At 33.5% G+C, this 24226-nt stretch overlaps 1 protein-coding gene across 1 annotated transcript in view; it reads left to right on the plus strand.

Annotated features, from left to right (window-relative positions):
* LOC149422845 (alkylglycerol monooxygenase-like) overlaps positions 1-24226 on the plus strand; it is a 123936-nt gene that overhangs the window by 36587 nt on the left and 63123 nt on the right. The window contains exons 4-7 of the mRNA XM_089632314.1: positions 3325-3476; positions 19462-19565; positions 20373-20535; positions 22573-22724. Coding sequence (XP_089488440.1) covers positions 3325-3476; positions 19462-19565; positions 20373-20535; positions 22573-22724 — 571 coding nt within the window. The remainder of the gene's footprint in view (positions 1-3324; positions 3477-19461; positions 19566-20372; positions 20536-22572; positions 22725-24226) is intronic.

Genomic DNA, 24226 nt, shown 5'->3' on the forward strand with positions numbered 1-24226 from the left:
GTTTCACATTTTAACAAGAGATGTCTCTCATCGCTTGCCTGAATGTATTTGTTATTGGATTCTCGATTTATTTAAAGTTATTTCTATGTCCTAAAATTATAAATTAGGTACGAAAGTGAAGTTTGATTTTGATAATTGGCATTTTTGGATTCGCATGTGATTAATCATTTAAATACAGGATTAATATTATACAGGTGTGCGGTTATGGTTACTTTATTTAACTGACTGATATCGTATGGTTTTTTTCAACCCTTATCTTCACCAATTTGCTTCTATTCACCCCCTCTTATAATTCCACTTCACCGCATCCAATATTGGGTGTACGGTAGTTTCGCTGGCCCCGGGCTGAGAAATATGAGTGGGCTTCTCTAGTCCCTTACAGTGTTCTTCTATTATAATTTTACACTTGAGTTAATCTAATTTGTAAACCCGTTTAACCTAATCGATGAAATATGTTTACCATCAGGCAAAATCCTAAAACGCCGGGAAAATGGGCGCAGGTACCTGTCGAGAATTTCAGTGCGCGGGTTCTCAAAGTTTTCGGTCACAACCCCTATTATGTACAAATGAATTTATTACAGCCGGTACAATTGTAAAAGGTAGTGTTGATGGGTTAAAGAAAGTAGATATGTTAGATTAGGAAGATTATAGCATCGTTTGGCAGTACAACATGTAATATGTATAGACCACGCCCAAAAAATTATGTGTGTACCGTAGTCTAGCAGAGGCATAAAGCAAACATTTCCATGGTAATATGTCGATGTTAGGTACTGTAAAACGGGGTGGGTTTACTCATCTCAACTGAAACTAAAATGTTTGAAACTAAATAACATTTTTTATAAGTTTATATAATCTAAATATACGTATTTAGAGAGTCAAAAAAACGTGGTGATGAAAATAACGTTTATAAAATAATCCCGTAAAAAAACAAACCTTTTTTGCTATGGTATATCTATTTTAAAATGACCGCGAAAACTTAAAAAATAGTTTGGCTGAGGATTGAGCAATCCTTCCCAGGGACCGGTTTCAACCGCGCTACCGACCTTGCCAGATGCCGATCGTGTGGAACCGACATTTATTTCGTATATTAACTGCTGTAATATTGTCTGATTTCAGAAAAATGCGTGTATGTCCGCGTATAATACGCATCATCATCGATAACAAGCCTGTCTGCTGAGCTTCAGCTCGATTGAATGTCTGGAAGTGGGTTAATATCCGCTTCCAAGATAAGCATTCATTGATTCCCGAAAACAAAAGTGAAATTCAAAGAAATTAATTTAATAAAAGGAAGCGAGCAATTTCTGAGTGATTAGAACTTAGAATTAGATTGCAATGATTTTCGAGAACTGTGCAAATTTCCGCGATGATCAATAATAATAATAGTATTTTGATGATTTGTATAGCGCAATTTTTGTGCAAATACACCTCAAGAGCACTGATCAAAGTCGTACCTCGATTCAAAAGTTGCCCCACATTACTGTACTATGTGTTACTCTCAAAGATTCACGTCTCTTGACCATGAACACGCACATATATAGACTGAACTAAATCCATGGAATAAAGCGCTACATACAGGGATGCTGTTTGAAGAACAACTGGTGATGTTTACTGTTTACTGAAGCAAGTAAATCACTTTATGGATCATCCAGCAACCAATGTAAACTTTGTTTTAGGCACACACAGACACAGACACAGTGTACGCTTTTAGCATGGTTACTTGTTTTTACTCTACAGTTGTTGCGAATTGGCAATATTGTATAAATGTCATGCAAGTCAATGCCTTCATATGAAAGAGAATATACATTAAGAAAGAATTACTCAGTGAATAAAATCTGAATCGTTTTGCTTGGATTTAACGTCATTAATAATCAATTATTATTTCATTTATTGCCTGACTGCGATTTGATCAGATCTAACATACAAAAAATGAGGTACTGTTCATTTGTAAGGCTTCGTACCGCGCCTACACAGCCGTGCGTATATCGTTTTCACAGATCAACTTTATTCCGATATTGAAGAAATTCTGCGCAATTGACTTGATTCCTTAAATCACCTCGATCCCCTTTTCTCACTCCTCAAAGCAGCATTTTGATACTTGAATATTTAACGTACAATGAAATTTTGAATATTTAACGTTCAAAATGAAAGGAAAAATACGATATGAAAAATAACTCTGAGTAAAGTCGCGCCGGGACAGCTGGTATATTAATGCAAGTACTTACTGTAAACAAGATGCAAAAATTCAATGCATTCCTACTTGTATGCAAATCACTTGTTTCAAGGTTGAGAAAAACTTCTTTTTACAACTTCTAGGTACTTAATTATTATAATAATCATTATGATAATAATTATGTAAACGGCTATTGAACCTGTCACAACAATATTATCATGATCTCTGTTTGTTTATCAATAAAGTAAATGTTATTTATTTTTTATTGCTGTTGTATTTGATTCGTAGAACTCAATTTAATTTAATTTTAATAATGTTATTACAAAGTCGTGCAAGAATTTTAGTTTTTATTACTGTAATATTATTCGTTTTAATTTCTTTATCTGAAAAATAAAATAATGTTTAAAGTTTAAAAGTTTCAGGCAAGAAAGTGCCTTTCTCAGGCATAAATATAAATGAATATTTTGTAATTTATTAAGAATCTCTTAAAATAATTAGTAATCCGATTAAAAAAGCGATTGAAGGCTGTTTCCTGATAAACTTTTAGAAAATTCCTAATATATAACACGTGTTCATGCACCTGCATTTGCCAATATAAAATATTAGGATTTTTATAAACACGTGCTCCAACATTGTGATAATAAATTCGAATTTTAATAAAAGTTTTTCAGCAAATCAATTAATTCATTCGATAATAGGCTTTTAACCGGATTTTAAGAAATTCTTAATACATTCTCAATAGGACAATACATAAAGTAGGTGCATAAAATTACTCGAGACTGTGATGACCAAAGGGTAATTTTATCTAGTTTCTAAAATGGTATTTGTCTTTACGACATCTTCAAAAAGAAGACAAATATAGCACATTTAAAATATTCTGCAATTCGATGAGAAATATCAAGATTGTATAACAGATCCATGTCTCTTTTTGGCTGTATAAAAAATGAATATACATTTCCATGAACTATTTTAAAATACAATATCCTAAAAAAAGCACTGATATTGTATTTCAGATAGTAAATAACTTAACTGATTTGAATTAGGTTAGTGTGAGGTTGGGTTAGATTTCCATTCTATTCCTGATATCCACATTTCCACAGATGTGAGTCCATCTGTCCAATGTCCACCATTTTAATCAAATCAACGATTTGCAGGCTTCTATTCAGGGGTGGCGAGTCCCTGGCCTACGTCTACATTTACGAGCACTACCGCCTTGTGGACCTTCAGTGGAACTCCGCCCTGACCTGGTATTTGGCAGCCCTGGGGGTGGATTTCTGCTACTACTGGGTGCACAGAGCGAGCCATGGTGAGTTTAGTGATTCAATTTTGTTTTTATAGTGTTAGGGCAATCTATCTAAGCCTAAAAATACAATGAAAGTTGGTGGATATTATCGGCGATGAATTTGGCAGAAGGGTAAATTCACTTCAGTCATCGAATCAGAGTGCGGAGAAAGGAAAGGTGAATAATTTTTTGTCAGTAATTAAAGGTGAAATTAACTTCTTTATTTATTGGAAATATATCATAAAAACACTAAATTCGGTTGTCTGTGATTGTATCACTTGTTTGATTTGCTTTTAATGTAAGTGATATTTTCAAATTTTTATTTTTTTATGTGAAACCGAACAAGAGTCCCTACTGTTCCCAACCGTCGGGAGCCATTGAGACTACGGCATTTCCAATTATTAGGATACGTTGTGAGGCTGAAGGTAGTGGCGAGGGGAAGGAGATTGGGGAGAGGAAGGTGGAAAAGTAACTGGCTATTCAGATATTCAGAAGCTATTTGAAGCAATGTTTTGATTCCGAATGGTGGTCTTACACCAGGTTGGAGAATTTACCACTCTGTAAATTAAGTATCTACATACAATATATTATTTTAATTCTATATTTGATTTTTTTGCTTAAATTTCTAATAAGTAATCTTGACAAGTAAAGTTAGACATTGTAATTTGTAAGTAGTTACGCTTTATAGCTAACATGCAAATAAATTATTAATTCAAAGGGACTGCGATAAGTATTAAATAGTTGAAACAAAGGGTGTTGAATGTGGTAAGGTTATGATACAGCTAGATCGTGGTAGAGGTTTTAAATTATTTTAATCCCCATTCAAAGACAACTCTAAAAGAGTTTTAAATTATTTGTTATAATATACTTATCTACTAATGCAGTTGTGACAATTTCCGAAAGGATAGATATTCTTGTAAAAATCAGGACTGAGACTCGATGCAAAATAATTCAGTAGAAATCGTAATATTCCCGATATTGGTGAAAGAGCTTACTCATAGATGGATGGTAGTGGTCTATTAGGTTACCCATATATGGCGTTAGCTGTCGAGTATTGTAGAGACCGAGTGGATAATAAATATGGTGGTAACCTCAAGGTCCATATTACTCCAACCGCCTGTTTATCATTGTTATATATGTATTACTTTGCAGATTTGAGAGTTGGGAACTCTTTGTTAAAAAGTAAAATGTTCTACTTATAATCGTGTTTATTACGTTACAAATAAAAGGGTCTGGATTTAGCTACACTGTTCATTGCCCGAGGGTTGGTAATTCTCTGGTTCGAGAAGCTTGTTCTCTGTCAATCTCATCTCACAAGTAATTGTTACACTCTAGCGACATCTGTCGGACTCTGGAGTAAGCTTTATGACTAGCGCCATCTATCGCTTAAATATTCAACTTAATACCATAAATCATAAATATTCAACTTATTACCATGATATCAGAGTCCATTGTCAATCTATCATATTAAAAGTCCAATTGTTATGTTGAAGCCGGGGTTTTATTTAATATGAGAGTTAAAGAGATAACCTGGAGATATGTACAATAGAAAAGAAGATAAAAAAATCATTGTAAATTGAATACCCCTTCAATAATAAATGCGACCCAGAATTGTAACTTCTTTATTGACAACTCGGGCGCTACGAATACTACATTTCCAGGGACATAATACAATATAATATAACTCAACAACCCACGCAAAGGTAAGGTCAGACTCCTTAGAATGGTCATCATACATTCTCAGAACTCTATTCTATTTTTCTTTCAATCAGACGACCCCATTTACTGATCAAATTTGATCATACAAGATCAAATCAAATAAGATATCAAATTATTAGACATCATCTCTATTGTTCAGAAATAGTTAATAAAAATACAATATTACGTATTAATAAGATTTACATCTATGGTATGTACTACCATTCGATTGCAACCTGTAGTAAGCACCAACATTAAAAGAAAAACATTAATATTGCTCCGTAAAGGAAATTTATTTTGAAAAAAGTTTTTAGCAAACCTGATCGAACTTCTGCAATAGCACTTTAGTAAAGTCATGATCTAGATATCTGTAAGGATATTTTCTTATACTATAAATACAGATATAATATTTAAATAGATTTAAAATTTGCTTTAATTGTTGATACATTCGTTGATTTTAAATACGTTAATATTTGATATAGACGTAAAAAAGTTCTAAAACCGCAACAGTTCCTGTTGGCAACAACAATGTCATTGACGCAAAAAACGCTGTTAGCTGGTAAGACAGCTGTCATCGACGTTGGCCGCTGTGACATCGACAACGCCAAATTCACGAACATAGGTATCGTTTTAGCAGCAAATTAAAAATGACCCGTTTTAAACTGTTATACATAAATTTTTCGCAAATATAAAAATAATGTTTAAACGTTATTTTATCCGTGAATAAAAAAAATGGACAAAAATTCAATTGTCGTACACTCATAAATTATTGTGCAATGTACAAAGCCTACTTGTACATAGTTCAAAAGTGTACGTGTCTACGGTGAGTTTGAAAAGGTGGTTTTCAGTTATACTCTGCAGAGATAGAAGTTACGGTGATGGGAGAGCATATTTGCAGGAATGTTTAACTTTCTTATCTACAGCTCAATATTGTCGTCATATCGCCAGACTTCTCCGAAAAGTTCATCCAGGTCGGCTAGCACTGTGAAATTGATACCTTCACAATATCGGATCGATAAGCGTAACTACGGATGATTTTATACCGATTTCCCGAACACGGTCGCGCTGTTGATACCTAGACAAATATTGCTAATGCAAATCGATATACGCTGGTAACACTGGCGCATCCGTCTATGAATCGACATTTTTAAACGTCAGACGGCAACGTAAAAGTTAAAAATACTTATAAATTGACAATGTTAAATTGAAATAATAACTTTATTCGATTAATAACATTGGCAGTCCTTATATACTTTTTGATACTAAAAAGGAGTTAATTAGTTAATGAGGTCTTTAATCCTAGCTTACATCTTTCGTTTCTTCTAGCTGAAATGGAATCAATTTATCGCGTCTTATATGAATTAATTAAATCTATGGATCACGTATATGATTTTTTTCAATTCTAAGAGCTTAGTTAGTTCACCTCCGTTCATTAAAATAACAGTTATTTTGTATATTATACTACAACATCCAAGAATGTAACAGCTTATCCGACACCCCGAAAGAAGCACCGGCTTTTGTCTACCGACTGTCGGTCATGTAATCATATTCTGACCGTGCTCCAAAAATCGCTAACTGACCATACGTGACGGATTTTATCAATATCGTATTGACATTGGGCTTTTTCGATCGTTCGTGCTAGACTTCTACGTATTTGACCTACTTCTGTATTACTAATAAAGTGTACACCACTTACATGAAAAGTGAACATATTCAATTTGTAGGACAGTATATTTTTTTTGTGGCTTCATTCGAAAATCATTCTTCACATTTCTCGCCGTAAGAGGTAACCATCTCATCAGTATCATAGATAGAGTTTTTATTTATTTGCAAGTTAAATATTTCAGATTCAACTTGCGTATGTCGTTTTCCGCAAAAGATTAACAGAATAATATTATTATATAAATTAGATTGATTCTAGATACGTAAACAAATAGTTTCAAAAATCGCTACGAACTTTATGAGGTCACCTTCAATATTCCAACTTGGCAGCAATAAAGTAGAAATAAAAGGTTTCTCTTAGAACTTACAGTTATGTAAATAATTTGACAGCCTTTGAAAATGCTGATGATTTATTTTCAGCTACAAAAAGTGCGTATCTAACAGTTACTTATCAAGAAAATACCATCACCACTTCAGCAATGTGATTGCTAACGTAACTTTTCCAATATTTTTTCTAATAAATCCTTTCGTATATTCGTCAATCACGTATCGTATTCATGACAAATCACATCTATTTATGGAGTTAATATTTATTTTGTGGAATTCCACGAAGTGTATTTTTATGGAACAGAAAATAAAAAAAGTAAAACATTGCACTAGAGGTACATCATCTTTATAGATGTATGCAAGATATTTTTAACTATAACATACCCCAATCGCGGATGCTATAGTCTCACTGGCTCCAAGGGGTTGGGAGCAGTTGAGACTCTTGTACCGTTTCACATAAAAATAAGTAAAAAAAAAAAAAAAAATCTAGAAAAACTACAACCTCTATAATACTTAACAAATTCTCCAAAACAGAGCATCTTTATTGAACCATTAAAACGGCAACCATCTTCAACTGGAAACGGAGTGTACAAACAAATTAACAGACATAATTTATAAAGTTCAATAACTAAGTAAAAGTCAATACACTAGACTAAACATGAATCGCTTTTAATAAATATGCCTATTTCTGACTGTCCTAAAACAGGTAATCTCCTAGTTGGACAGCCAAAGATCACTGTAATATGTAATATGTCATGTTTTTAAAAAAATTAATAATAATAATAATAATAATTTTTTAAATATTTATGTTGAGGGATCAGTAGGATTTATAGGCCCCGTTAGAAGTTCTAACGAGCCGAACCCTCTGATATGAAAATATCTGGAGTCGGTGAATTTTTTTTCCCATTTGATCTCTGGTGAGTTGACGTGTTGTTGTTCTTGTATTTATTTTACCAATATAATGCACTTGCATAGTGTTGATCGACTAGCTGATCATTTGTGGAAAAGTGAGTGGAAGGGTTAAGTTTTTCCTATGGGGAAGATTTAACCCGGACAACAAAATCGGAAGCATAAAAAAAAAAATAATAATATGAAATGGAAAGCGCTTGTTTAAAAGAGGACTTATGTACTAAATCTTAACTATAAAAGACTACAAAAATAATAAGCAGGATACACAACGAATTTTATTTGTAATGAAAGTGAAAAACATCGACGGTGTGGAAACAATACGACGGGTTTTATTTAAAAAAATATAAATACTTTGGCTTGTTTGACTATTACAAAGGTTTTGGGATACTTTCCGTTTAATTGGATACAATCAGATTCGACAGATGCGTGCGTCAACCATATTAGCCAATAATTGATAGACGTGTCAATCCCTTCTAAAACCTGGCTTTTCAAAGGATTTTCAGGGGTACTTCACCGTGTGTAGAATTATATATTCGTGAATAATTTTCAGTGTTGTGGGGATTTATTTGTATAGTATTTCATTCAATCATCTTTGCAGATGATCGTAAAAAGATGATAACGGTTTGTTAACACATTGACCATTGGAAATTTTATCTTACCTGCCGTAAGTTCAGCTTCAATAGAACACTAGGACTTTATTGTGACAGATTCCTTAATTAGCAGTCGATTCGAATATTTACCTTGACATTCGCATATTATTTATATTGTCACCTAGTAGACTAATCAAATGCCGTCTATGGTGAGCTCATACACTAATATCAAGGATATTACAGTACCTACATGCCTAACTGTGAAATAATAAATCTTTTTGTTTGAAGCCCCAAAAAATCTCGAATGGTGAACTTTGGCATTATGACATTTAAACTATTTTTCTGGCTGGATTTTCATGATCAACTAAGTATTTTCACGGTGCATTTCTACCATGAGCTACAGAACTGTAAAATTTCTATTTAAAAAAAATTGAAGACGTGGTACCGAATTATTTGCTCCATATTTTTCAACTATTGTCTAATAAAGCTAAGTATTTCGAAAGTATAAAATCGACTTTGGCTTTCATGGCTCTCCACTAACTCCGGTGGGAAGCTTCACATTTTAAGCACAACGGGTTGCCATAATAAGTTTTAAAAATAGAAATGAATAACATGTTTTTCACTGTCGACGTATTTTGTGGGTCAAAACGCAAAATCACAACAACCCAAACGTCGTTAAAGCAGTTCACTATTATTTGTCTCAAATTCACTTAACCTGTTTGCTGCGGCGCGCGCGGCGTATCGTGCTCCACACAAACACGTCATTTCCGAGTTTCTGGGGAAAAGCCTCCGGGGTGCATTCAGGAACATGGCAAGGGCGTCCTGTGAGATTTATAATAGGATATTCGTGTTAGTGTAACTCTCTTTCTGGAGAGACAAGTCTAAGTTTCTGCGGATTTAAGTGAGTGGAAGCCTTTGTAGTCACAACACTAAACTTTTTGTAAAAACTCGAATTAAAATATCATCAAATTATCGTACCGCAAACCATGTATGAAATCTTAAAACAATTCGTCATTGAATTTTCAGAAATGAATACGCTTTAGTTTGGAATTCGGAATAATTCAAAGTTGTTTTTCTAACATTACCGAAGTATACTGAATTTTTCTCACACGGTAGGCCCAGAAGAAAATGATTTTCCTTGGGGCTTATGTCATCTTAAGGAATGCTGTATGGAGGATTTCTTTTAAGGAAAGGAAGGACAGAAACACCCCTTATTTGGTCATTTTGATTGCAAATGACCCCCCCTATAACCCACTTCGATTGATCCATAGCTTATGGTACATCCTGTATATATTCTATGATCTGAGTTGTATTTATTGTATTCATTTACTAGATAATTTTATTTGACTGCCTCTTTATATCTCTCTTTTCGATTAGTTAACAGCAAGTGACCGCTTCCTATGAACGGCACTCCCTTCCAGCCCAGCCTAGAATACAGACTCTTAAGAATACGGCCTATTTCCCGTTAGTAGTTGGTAGTTGATAGTATAGCCCAGGGCTTCCCAAACTTTTTTCAACTGTGACGCCCCTGGGAAGTTGCCATATTTTTGCGACGCCCCCCCCCCCGGTGACTAAAAAATCTAAGCCCCCCGCCGTTCATTTGTACCAAGCGTAGTATTTTGAAGCCCCCCCCCTAAACGAGTCACGTAGTATTGGTACGTTACCTAATAACAATTTGTCAGTAAAACTCCAAATAGTATCTAAATTTTTTATTAGAAAATAAAGAACACAACATAAAAACAAAAATGGAAGCAAACAAAAAAGATAAAAAAGCAATTTTTTTTTTTGGTATTAATGAGAAGGATGTGCTTGCTTTTCTGAGCACAGTTTCTCAAAACGAGGTTGAAGTTTCGAAATCGCCACTCTCGTCTCTGCCTCTAAATTTATTTTTGATCTGTACTTATTCTTAATTACTGCAACTGCAGAGAAACCTGTCTCACACAAGTATGATGTCGCAAACGGTAATAAAACCCTTAACGCTGCAGTGCTGATGGAACGATATTCTTGATAAACTGAGCTCCAAAATTCAAGTGGCTTATCCTTATTATATTGCAGCTTAAGGCTGGAGTCACAGGACAATTCTATTAACTGTTCTTCTTCTGCTGTCGAAAGTGTTGATGGTGAGGTCGACTGGAAAGGGTTTCTAACCCAGTCATATTGCTCCAGATTTTCGAGAAAATCTTTTTCAAAAGTTCGCTCAAAGATGACAAGTGCTGTGTAAATATTATTTTTAAAGAAGGATCGAGAATTTCTGTTGATTTTTCTTGTAAAGCAGGGAAACATTCGGAACTTACTTGATCTTCTTCTAATTTTCTTTTCCATAAGAGCAACTTCTTCTGAAACCAAGTGATTTTATCTGCCAGTTGTAATATGTGAGTATTATTTCCCTGCAAGGACTTATTGAGATCATTTAATTTTTCTCCGAAGTGTGCGTGTGGAAGACGCTATAAAGATTGCCTCACGACGCCCCTGGGATGATCCCGCGGCGCCCCGGGGCGTCGCGACTCACAGTTAGGGAAGCCCTGGTATAGCCGATCCCTTAACCAAGAATATTCTAGCTAGGGCACTTCGGTCGGGACAGCAAATTGCTTTTAAGCAATTCACAATCCAATTACATGGCTCGCCTTGCAGTTATAGTTTATTGATAGCGACCTGCATCAGTTCAGGATTTTTCTTGTTTTTGATCTTGATTGACTTTTTCCTAGTTTGTCCACATCTGTACTTCCACATCCACCTACTGTGTGCTTGTGATTACTCTTATAGCTTACTACGCATTCAAAATTTAGGCGTATTAGATCTGTCAACGAATTTATATATGAATGTGAATGAAAAATCAGTCATTTTAAATACATGTAGGATTACGAAAGATTTTTTAAATATTTATATTGAGGGATCAGTAGGATTTATAGGTCCAGTTAGGAGTTCTACCGATACGAACCCTCTGATATGAAAATATCTGAAGTCGGCGAATTATTTTCCCATTTGATCTCTGATGAGTTGACGTGTTGTTCTTGTATTGTTTTGTATTTATTATGCTTATATAATGAACTTGCATAGTGTGGATTGACTAGATGATTACTTGTGGAAAAGTGTGTGGAAGGGTTTAGTTTTTCCTGTGGGGAAGATTTAACCCGGACATAAAGTCGGAAAATTAAGAAAAAAGTATTTAGGTTGATAAATGATAGCGACTTTATAATGGCAACCAAGTTTACTTGATTACAAATGTAGAGGTTGCGAGTTTGAGGCCCGGCGTGCTATTTTCTTTGAAGTGTTCGTGTTATTTCGATTACAATAAAAAATAAATACTTACTATCATCAATCTATATAGGTCGATGACGTATACAAGTTGTCCGGGGATAAAGTGCACTATCTTTGGGGGTACGGAAAATAACTTTTTAAAAGTTAAAAAATGTATGAATGGGAAAAAAATTGAATTTGTTAAAAATTAATTTATCTTTTTAATTCTACCATCATATATTAGTATAATATTTACCTTGAGGTTCTCATATTACTTACTATTCTATTATTCTCGACAGCTAACAGCTATGGGTATCCTAATAGACTAATCTAGTGCCATCTACGGGTACACAAATATCAATTATATTACTGTACCTACATACCTAACTGTGATAACTGTGTAATATAAGAAATCTTTTTGTTTGAAGCAGCAAACAATCTCGAACGACGAGCTTTGGCATTATGGCTCCCAAAGTTAAGACACTTTAACCCCGGATACCTTACACATATATATATAAATGGCATTAGCCGTATTTAATAACTAGATCTGAACATCCAACTTTGAAACTAAACAACTGTTTTATAAAAACATTTTTAACGGAAAACTTTATTTCGTATTAATAATTGCACATGTTTAAATTATCAAAAAAAAAAAAAAAATTCAATGTATTTTGGGAAATGATGCGAGTTCGAATGTTAAAGTAGTACTATACAGACATACACTGATTTACTTTACAATATAAATAAAGCGATACACTTTCGTTGAAGAATTTATTAAATGTACTTACATTTCTCTCTGTCACTGAAAAATCTGTATCTAAAAAAAAAACAAACAGCTTCACTTTTCCAATGTTAATACAACTAAATTTCAACTAATTTGACACTTATTTTCAAAGCGTCATTGTGTCCACTAAAACCAATATTAAAAAGAAGACAGTACTTTCTGAGTGTTAGCGAGAATTAAGGTAGAAACAAACTGGGTCGTCGCGACGTACGCGATACATGCATTACTTCGTCCCTAGATCACTGGTTTTACGCACGCAACACGTGTGACCAGGTGACAAGTGGTCTCTAGTTCTGTACTCGGCTTGCAGGGGCGTCAATCTATTTGAAGTTTATTTTTTAGGTTATGTAAGGACGGGTTGTTTCGGAGAATTTGAACAATTAATCAAATTTCAACGTTCATTTCCGGGTACTGTGAAAGTCCTATTCAAGTTCTGTTATTATATCATCACAGGCTAGTTGCATGACAACACTGAAATAATAACAGAACTTGAAAAAATCTTTCACAGAACTGGGAAATTATCTTTGAAATTTGAAGAATTGTTCAAATTCTCCGAAACAACCCGTCCTTAATGTCGCATGACACAATTCGTAGCTTTGTCATGTGTTGCAATTCGGAGAGCGAATTTGAGGACGATTTACTTAGTTCATTACTAAGTCAACCGTCGAAACAAACAACCATAGAAATACCAAACATAACAGTGGATGTATAGATAATACCATTCATAGATGTGAAATCAACTCGTTAGAAGCGTGACGCCACCCCCACCATCTTTACACGTTCCACGCAGTGGCAGCTTCCGACTTTAGGGTGTACTAAAGTGCTAATATTAAAAAATGGGATTATTGATATTGCTGTGGCCGATAACGACTTTTTCTAAAATTCAGTTATTCGTACGAAGATTTTCAGCAAATCCGTGTGGCAAACAGTCAAAGTGAAATTTCATACGAATATATTCGAAAAGAAATCTTTTTGGATTAAACAACATCAATAATGTCGAATTTTTCAAACTTAGCACTCTATCACACTTAAATGTCACCAGCCGCTATTGGTCCCACGCCGATCTGGACAGTCCAGAATCGACAGTTAGCGAATCGTGTGTTTCTAAAGCATCTATTTCCATAAAAAATGTTTGCATTATAATTAGTCCAAATATCTTAATGCGTTGCTTACGTAGCGTACGTCGACCTATTGTGTTTTTACCTTTTTTGCAGATATCCACGAAGATCAAAGTCACCCCACGATTCAAAAGTCGCCATTACGGTTTAATTAAATGTGTAATTTCTTAGAAAGAAGTGATTTATTGAGATATCAGATATAATTTATTACTTGGTAAGAACTCACAATTCTTTAATAATACTGTCAGCATTAGTTTTTGCAGTGAGGTTTCTTCAATAATTCTGTCTTGCCCAGAGCGAGTAGAGAGAGACACTTAGGCGGCAAAAATGCTCACCCGAAGCTTTTATCATCATTGGAGAATTAAGTGACTCACTTTAATTTAATTTATCTTGTGGTATTTATAAATACTTCAGTTTATTAGAAGAACTGCCAACAATTACTGTGCTATTTATTTTATAGTGTTTTGGTAATAAATGACTAGAGTTTTATAGTCGTTGTGAATGATGGATATTTAGAGCAGGCGGATGAGTTTATGTATAGGGAAATATGTATGTTTTAGAGAGATAGAAAGGCTGTTAGGGATATAAAGGAGGGCAAATGTATTAAACTATATCTGAGAACACCTTTTCAACAAAGTTGATCAAGTTTTTAGTTGAACAACTAAAGTTGAAAGCCCATCTACTTTTGTTGTTCAACTATGAATCATCGTTCAATTATCCCGCCGAATCGAACACAAATGGAGGATTGAAAGCGGTTAGCGATACCAAAAAATGTCCAAAGAAACGAAGCTAGCAGTCCACAATGAAGTGCTGATAGTGCTGGTGAGACGTGGAACTGGCAAAGAACGTATGAAAGTAAACTCAATTCTGTAGAAATTAAATCAATGAGACATGAAACGTATTTGTGGTAAAACTAATCATGATTTGCAAATATGAACGCTTAGTGAGTAAAATTAAGAATGAGAAGTTATATCACTTTGGGCATGTAAAACGACTGAACGAAGAAAGGAGTTTAACACGATGGGAATGGTAAAAGAAGTCGGGGATGACCGAAGAAGACATGACACAGTCAAGTACATCAAATTCTTGAGTCGTGTCATGTGAAGAGTCGGAATTACGGAAGGATATGTGTGCGACTTGAATGAATGAGAATGAAGCATGAACCATGTGACAAGACCGCGTTGTTTGGCGGTCCATCCTCTCTGCCTCCTCCCCTACGTGGAAACGGCGTTAGGGTTAGTCAGTTAGTTTTCGTGTGATATGAGAAAAAATATGTAAATAAGATAAAATGATTTGACCACGCGCGGTGGTCCATCGACCCCATATTCCTACCCCTTCAGTAAAATGACGTGGTAGTTATTTGGTCTGGCAGATTATTATCAGAAATAAATTTAGCACGGATTCCGCGAAATTGTGTTAAAAATAACTGTATTGAGTTATTTCATATTTCTGTCATCCCACATACGTCGACATTTTATTGAGAATATTAACGAAAATAATAAATAATAAGCGCTCGAATTCCAAATGCCAAAGTTGAAAGGTACATTCCGCAGATAATTAATATGAGATCAAAGATTATATTGGATAGACATTGAGTAAGCGTCGACCACCGAATGACATTAATTTCTAACGTCAGGTCTTGCTTAAGGTTCAGGGAAAGGAAAATGTGACCTAAAAACCACCCATTAATATACACTCGACTTGACCATCAATTTAGCCACAGGTCGATAACCAAGAGATATAAGATAATCCCCTGTTATTTCATCACTGGAGTCAATTCAAAGGGGAGTGTAGGCATTAGAAACCAAATTGTACAGTGTGGGCTTAATTAACAGGTACATTGTGCTACTAATTACTTTCATCAGTGCGTATTCGAAATCGTTTCATAATAAGGAGGATCCCTAAAGTAAACACATATAGGGAAATAGTTGACCAGTTTATTTAAGTTTCACAGTGGTGAATTATAAAGTCTGTTTGTAAATATTTTGGGAAAATAGAATTTAAATGGAGAACACACATTGTAATACACCACTTTTATTGAATTTATAAATGACAGCCAACAAACTTTTGCTTATTTTAAGCTTCTTCGGGGCTTATGTATCAAGTAATACAAATTAAATTAAATTCGATTCTAAAGTAACCGATGAAATATTATCTCCAGTTAAATCTATAAGGGACCTCGGAGTTACATTTGATTCCAAACTTACCTTCTCAAATTATATAGTGGGATTGGCATCATCATGTTACCAACTTCTTGGATTTGTGATAAGAACAAGTAAACAATTTTCCAAGCCTGAAACAATGACATCGATGTTCAACTGCATTATACCATAAAAACTTGAACACGCTTCTGTTGTTTGGGCCCCATACAAGCAAAATACATAGACTTATTGGAATTTAAAAAAAAATCTAAGATCTTTATATAAAAATGCATGGGGATTACCCGCGATTCATGCATCGCATGAATTTGCTCTCAGAATATGATAGTCTCCAATCTAGGAGGAATGGTAACAGAATTAAAAATAATAAATTACTTCATTCACAGCCCATACCTCTAGGAATGCTAATTTGTTTGTACCGAACAACTAACGCCAGGGTCGACATCACGGCTTGCTCTATATTCCACCTGGCAGAACTGACGTTTTGGCCCAGCATAGAGGATGTATGGTGCTGCCAAATTAAATCTCTAGATCTCTTGACATTTTCAACATTGGTCTCGATGCACAGTGGTCCCTCGGTAGGTCATAGCCATAAAATATTGATGACCTCATTATAAGGTTTTTATTTTACGTAAGTCTTGCCTAATTATTAAACTAACTGCATGTATAAATACAATCCCGGTTTGCCAAAGATTTTATTAGTATTTCGGCTTCGAAAGTGATCTGATTGCTGGAAGTGCTAAATTACTATTATCAGAGCCCTTATTAGTCACCGTGTTTACCGTTGCTAATTTGCTGTATTTTTTTATTTGTGAGTGTTGTTTTACAATGGAATTTCAAGTTGAAGGTATGTTAAATTATTTTTATAATTTTTAAAATTTATAAATAGATAGGCTTTTGAATTGTACGCCTGCTACGCGCGTATTAATTTCTTGGTTATATTTAAATTTGTATTTGTGTTTCCATAAACTTTTAACTACTTTACCACACGATTTCACTAGTGTTATTTAATGAAAAATGTTCTTTAGAATTAGCAGTTTATGAGATACTTTTTTTTACTGCACATTCATGCTCTGTTCTTAATTATGGGTCATCTACGCCGTTCGTAAACCGTCGTAGAAGTTACGGTCTACGAAAAAACATACGTATGGTTGGTAATCGGTTTATGGACACGTCATCCAAGCGCCGCGCGCCGGTTTACGACGTTCGACGTAAAAATCATATGTACATATAGTTTTGAATTTAAAATAAACGATTAGAATTTAAAGCAAAATCTCTTAATTTTATCATTACCAAATTAAACATCTCTATTACCATAAATTCCTGCACAATTGCAATATACACTCCATGCATAGTACTTGAAAATTATTTGAGTAATTAGTTATTAGTTTACGTACTGAATAATTCCAAAAATATCAATAAACCATTACTTGAGAAATTAGACAATAAGTATCTCTACTGCATTGGCAAATATCACATTCATTATTAATATAAATTAATACCTGGAAAATAACATTAAGCAACAATGTAAATTATTAAGGGAATAACACAATATACTAATAATATGGGTTATTCCCAATAGTAATTAGTAAAATAAATCGAAATTTTAACAAGTCATTGAAAACAGATAATAATGCTAGTACCAAACAATTTGAAATTTATGTAATAGATTTAAATAAAAAGTCCTAAAATATACATATAATTATATTATTCGCATTCACCAACCATTCAAAATATATAAACTCTTTATAAAATCAACCACAATCAATTTTACACACATTTTATAGTTTTAAATAATTAATAAAGCCATATATGTATATATAGTTAACAGTAATAATTGTTTTCATTAATTATTTATTAACAAAACGCATTTTAAAATACAATAGCATATGATTTCAATGTTTATCACAACATCAACATGCTATAACCGCCCTCCCTTGAGCGCTGTCCCACTGTGCGATGGTTTGAAGACTGTAGGCAAGGACTCTAAAATATACAATTGTTAAATATTTATAGTTATGTATATTATGTCAGGTGTATTGTAATATGATAATGTAAATCTTTAATACACATTAATAATTAAAATAAGTAAAATTTAAAGAAAAAATTATGTCAAAATGATCTACTTCCTTCGAAAAAATGATATTTGCTATGAAGACCGGGATAACAATTTTTACTTTTTTTTTTAGATTTATCCTTCTGCAATAAATTTACGCTCGTTTAGTATGGGTAACTTCAAGCCTGCACCACAGAACTCAAAAAATATGAAATTATGTGTTACGGAAAGGCACGTTCAGAGAGTCTGCTAGAGGATACTTCAATACATATGCTATGTTTGGTCAGTATTAGCCACGAAGAACAGAATATTTAATACCCTTGAGATTTGGGACGAGAGCCACTATCGATAGAAGGATGCTAGACATAATGGGCCAAAGTATCTTTAAAACCCGAGTATTTACATCGCATTAGGAGAGAGTCGAACAGCAACAAGTGTTTAGGGGTACTGAATCGGTGGGAAAGTTCCTGGATGTTCCTGGTTCCGATAGTATTATCAGACTCCATTCAAAACATTTTATCTGTAGAGTTCAGAACCGCATAAAACCGGGAACAAACAAAACGTTGGTTAGTATTGCTTTACATAGGACAGGATATCGGATGAAAGAGAAGATACTAAAAACTTTAGGGTAATCTCAAAACCACCCTGTACTAGTTCGTGTTGATTTTAGTCCCTAATTAACTCAATTTCAAAAAAAATATTTGTCAGACGTGCAAGAACGAGTCAACATATTTTCGACTGTTTAAAAATAGCTGTATTGGTTATTGACGAGATGTGTGGGAGGAAAATGTGAATATTTCCTGTAACGACTAATAAACATTCTGCATAAAACATATTAATAATGGCATAGTTTTTATCAATGTATTGACGTTTTCTTATTTTTAATTTCAATGTGCAGTGCTTTTAATATTGTGACCTCTGCATGCAAAATAATATTTTCTCCAAGCTTAAACTTTCTAATAATTTTTATTTTACTTAGGTAATCATTGAAGACGGTAACCGTCAAATGGGATTCGAACCTAAATCCTATAGTTTTACCGGGACTAGCGTCTCCTCCAATTAAGCTACTGCTACCTCATTAGGTACATTCAGTCATCCTTACCAATATCATTCGTCCATTTTTAAATTACTATCTTACTATCATTATCTTATGTGTATTTACAATCCAGATTTCCGTGTCTTTGTCTGTTTCGTGGTTTCATTGTCATTTAAATACATTCTTGAAATTTTAAATATTACAATGAAATTTATAATTTATGCACTGTAAATTTTTTATTTGTTTTTATCGTATGTGACCTGCCAGTTAAGTATGCATCCTATATTTTTTTGTAGACAGTTAAATAGAGCCTAAGAAGTTACATTTGTACTGCACCCTTGTGCTGATTTTGTACACAATACGGCGCTGTATAGTTATACAATTATTATTATTATTGTTCTTTAAGTGATTGTTATTTCTCTTTTTGTTTCAGAGGTGCATATACTTTGGGCGCAGCATCAGGTGCATCATAGTTCAGAAGAATTCAATCTCGCTGTTGGACTTCGACAATCTTTGCTCCAAGGATGGTGCGGTTTTGTAAGTTAATCTATTGTTATTATTTTGATAACCGTTCGAGTTTTAAAGAACCGTTTTTAATTTTGTTTGCCAGTTTTTTTACAATTCCCGAAGTCTAATAATACTACGAACAAGTAGTGATTCGATATTGAGTCCTATCCCTGTTTGAACTCAGCTCTAAAACCAATCCAACAGATTTGATGCTGTATGTATTTAATGTGTTGTTCGATTTTATTTCATCAATGTGATCTCCAGAGCAATAAAATACTTTTATGCCAAAGCCTTATTTACGTTCCATATATATCTAATGACTTCGGGTGTTTATTGAGAGTAAATAGCACATTAATGCTGATCAAATATAATGTTCCTGTTTTCAAAATTATTTACTTTTATTGAAGATCAAGATAAAACTAACAAATCTAAACGAATCATGAAATAGAACAAAAATTAACGGTCACAACTAGGAATCGAATCCAGAATCTGTCTTACAAGGACAGCGTCTTTACCAAATCGATCATTGGGACCTAATTAGTAACGTCAAATGTCACTCTTTTTTAATGATCACTGAATTGGTTTGTAACCCAGATAATGTCTCGGATCCACCCGTCCGTCGAATATCCATCCGATGAATATTATATGGGATACTTATTGACTTTAACTAACTTAGATGTATTGAAGACATAATGGAGATATGTTGGAAATAATAATAATAATATTTAGATAACTTGTATAGCGCCGTTTTCTGAAAAATAACCTCAAGGGCCTCTAAAGATGTTTTGAAGATATATTGGAGATGTATTGGAGAAGTAATAAACGTATTTGTTTCAGGTGTTCTATCTCCCTCTGGCAGTGATAATACCCCCCGCTCACTTCCTCACTCATCAGCAGTTCTCGTTACTGTACCAATTCTGGATACACACAGAGACTGTGACTACTCTCGGACCTCTGGAATACATTTTCAATACCCCCAAACATCACAGAGTGCATCATGGTAGGCTTTATTCGTTAAATTATGTTAACTCCATTTTAGAGACCCTTAGATTTCCCTCAGGTTTATGTTTCCATTGGCTACGGTATTGATTCCATTCAATACTTGATTATGTGTCAAATAACGTATTCATCGAAAGCAGAATACACACATGAATAGTGAGTTCTGGTATCATATAATAACTCATACTCCTATGTCTGTACGTGCCGCTGATTACAAACTCATTGCCATTGAGTACTGAAATATTAATTTAACGGTTAAAAACAGTTTGTAATGTTACTTTCTTCAATGGTTTAACTGTGTGCCCTGGGTTTAATTATGTTAAATAAAGACATTATCATTATAATGTAAATTGTGGATAATTCAACAACAGATCTGGAATTTTCTTACTGTTGCATAGTAAATTAAAGGTCTCATTCATATTTTATAGATTTTACTGAGAGACATAACAGTAAAGTGGTTGAAATAGTGAATCTTAGTATGTACAGATGCAGGGATTAAATGTTTTAAATCGTTTGGTTTCTTCAACGCTTTTATGAAATTGTACCAATATTGTCTTTCTAGCATTCAAAGTCTTTATCTACTTTGTAATAACTTTAAAATGAAACGCTTACGGACACGTGTGCTTTTTGTTACACTCTGATAAAATAAAATTGTTCTATCTGGTTTTCCTTTTGTTTTTCTCATAAAAGCTCTGCTATCGAAAGCTCTAATTGCCAATAAGAGTATTAACGGTAACGATAAAGACGAAGAAAGCGTTGGTAATCTTCCCAGGTATTAAAGACTTTCTGCGTGACAAAAGCTTCCTATAGTTTGCCGCCTTTTGTGATTCTAGTAAATTCGGTTTTAAAGCTTACTCGAGTGAATTTAACGTCGAAAGTGGTTAAATAAAACTTAATCAATTGATCATACAATACATTTTAAGGTACATTGAAGACAGGAATATTTGTTTGATAAGGAAATAAAAGATTCGGTTAGGTTAGGTTCGATTAAAAGATTGGGTTAGCTGGAAGAAATATTATGTAACCAATAAGCTATACCCTTTGTACTCTTTTTGTGCAATAAATATTGTTTTAATTTTGAATTTTTAATTCAACTGTCGTTTATGACTCTGTATTTATAGATAACTATTTAAAGACATATTCGAAAAAAGTTGTAACATTATTAGAGAAAAGAAATTGTTGAAAAACACAGTTTTTTTTTTATTGTTCGCCTCTTTTTTTATTATTTGAATTTTTAAAAAACAAATTATATAAATAATTTGGAATTGACAGAGGATTGAACCTACCTCCCCAGGGTCTTGAGTCAACAGCGTTCACAACTAAGACACATTCCAATTGGATAGTACCGACATTTATAAAATATAGTATCATCCATATCAGGAAAATTCGTATGTGCGAGTGTGTGCATGAATCCCATCAACAATCAAATGCGTTGTCATCGACATCTAGTCCATCTCCCGAGTTTCAACTCATATTAAAAAAAACACGTAAAATTAAGCCATTTCATAAAACCACAAATTAAATCGAATAGCAACTAATTTTAATTTCGTCTAACTAAAATACGAGAAAATCGTAAAACAATGCCCCTTCGTCCAGTTCTGTAATCTGTGCTCAACCAAGTGATGCCCGATGCCGTCGTCTGGCTGAATAAACTCGACACCTCACTTTGACGTACACCAACTCTCCTCCACCACAAGAAGAAGAAAAAATAAAATACATGGTTTTCACTGCAGTTACAGATGTAATCGTGACACGCGTAATATACAATATATCAGTCTGTAGATGCCCGCAGCCGCCCGGCTGAAACAACTGGAATTTTAACAATTTATCAAATTTCGAAGCTAAAATTCAAGTTTTGTGAAAGTTCTTTTGTTATTTCAGCACGGGCCGGTTGTTTCACAGTACTTAATATGGATAATAACAGAACATGAATAGGATTTTTACAGAACTTGAATATTAACTGCAAAAACTTGATGAATTATTCAAACTCTGTGAAACAACCCCGTCCTAAGAATGTTGTTTTTTCGTTTGTTTACAGGATGCAATAAATACTGTCTGGACAAAAACTACGGAGGAGTTCTTATTTTATGGGACAGGATCTTCGGAACCTTCGCGGAAGAAAAGGAAAAGGAAGATATTGTTTACGGACTTGTGTTCAATCAGCCTTCATTCAATCCAATTCACCTTCAGGTAAATAATTTATTTGTGTTATATCCTTATTGTAAACATATTATTAGCTCGTCGGACCAACATTTTGAACTAGGGTAAAATAAAACACAACAACAAAAGGATATGAATTTAGTAATATGAAATTATTTATTTATTTATTCATTTAGCTATGTATATATTATACGCCCATATGGGCTTTTACAAACATGTACATAATAATTCGGTGGAACAGTAATCAAAAAATTAAATCATTTAGAATTATGTAGAAAAAAATAAAATGCTAACCTTCATTGTTATTATTTATTTATTTATTTATTTAATACATGTTACATTGTTTTGAAATTTACATAAAGTAGATATAATGAATTATTTTATGTTTTTTTTTATAACTTCCGATTTAGTTGTCCGGGTTACATCTTCCACAAAGGAAAAACTTAACCCTTCCACTCACTTTTCCACAAATGATCATCTAGTCAATCAACATTATGTAAGTGCATTATATAAGCAAAATAAATACAAAACAATACAAGAACAACACGTCAACTCACCAGAGATCAAATGGGAAAATAATTCACCGACTCCAGATATTTTCATATCAGAGGGTTCGGCTCGGTAGAACTTCTAACAGGGCCTATAAATCCTACTGATCCCTCAACATAAATATTTAAAAAATCTTTTGTTATCCTACATGTATTCAAAATGACCGACTTTTGCATCTTTATATATAATTTTTTTGATAGATCTAATACGCCTAAATTTTTAATTAGAGAGCTAGGTATAATGCCAGTAGCCGAAATAACGAATGGTAATATTTTTATAGTTTGAGAATGCCAATTAATTATTAATTATTACTGAGATATTTTATTATTGCCTTCTTTTAACTTTTTTCCGTGTAGTTGAACACATTTTCAATTTCTGCGAAAGTGTTGCCAACTGCATGCAATCTAGGGTGACCGGATAAATCATCAAAATGATAATTCATCACATCTTTAAAAAGTTATATAAAGTCATGGAAAGTGATGAAACAAAAACTTTATTAACTGGGTTAAGTAGGTTAGGTTGGGTTAAGTTAAAAAAATAATTTTTTCATCGTTTTTAATGACTTTATATCACTTTTTAAAAGTGTGTTGAATAGTCACTGTGTTGAGTTAGCATGGAACCGCTATCTAGGTACAAGCGAGTGTCGAAATACTCAGTATTGAGATTATTGTTGCAATTAAAAATTCGTTCTATGTGGTCTGTTGAAGGTGATTAGACACAGATTAGATGAGGGCTGTCTATAATTCCATTAATAATTATAATAATATCAAAGACTGAAAAAGTCCTCTATCTAAGAGTTTTAATCATTTTAATTATTTCGTCAATTGGTTGTAATTTCTAGTTTCTGTTGGTATATCGAGTTTATAGATAATATATATTAGAAATGTAATTTCTAGTTTATATTGGTATACCGAGTTTATAGATAATATATCTTAGAAATGAAACCACTATCGTGGTTTGTTATAACAAACTAAAAAAGATTT

Source organism: Hesperophylax consimilis, chromosome 6, assembly GCF_061612785.1.
Source record: "Hesperophylax consimilis isolate HC1 chromosome 6, BYU_Hcon_1.0, whole genome shotgun sequence".
NCBI lineage: Eukaryota > Metazoa > Arthropoda > Insecta > Trichoptera > Limnephilidae > Hesperophylax > Hesperophylax consimilis.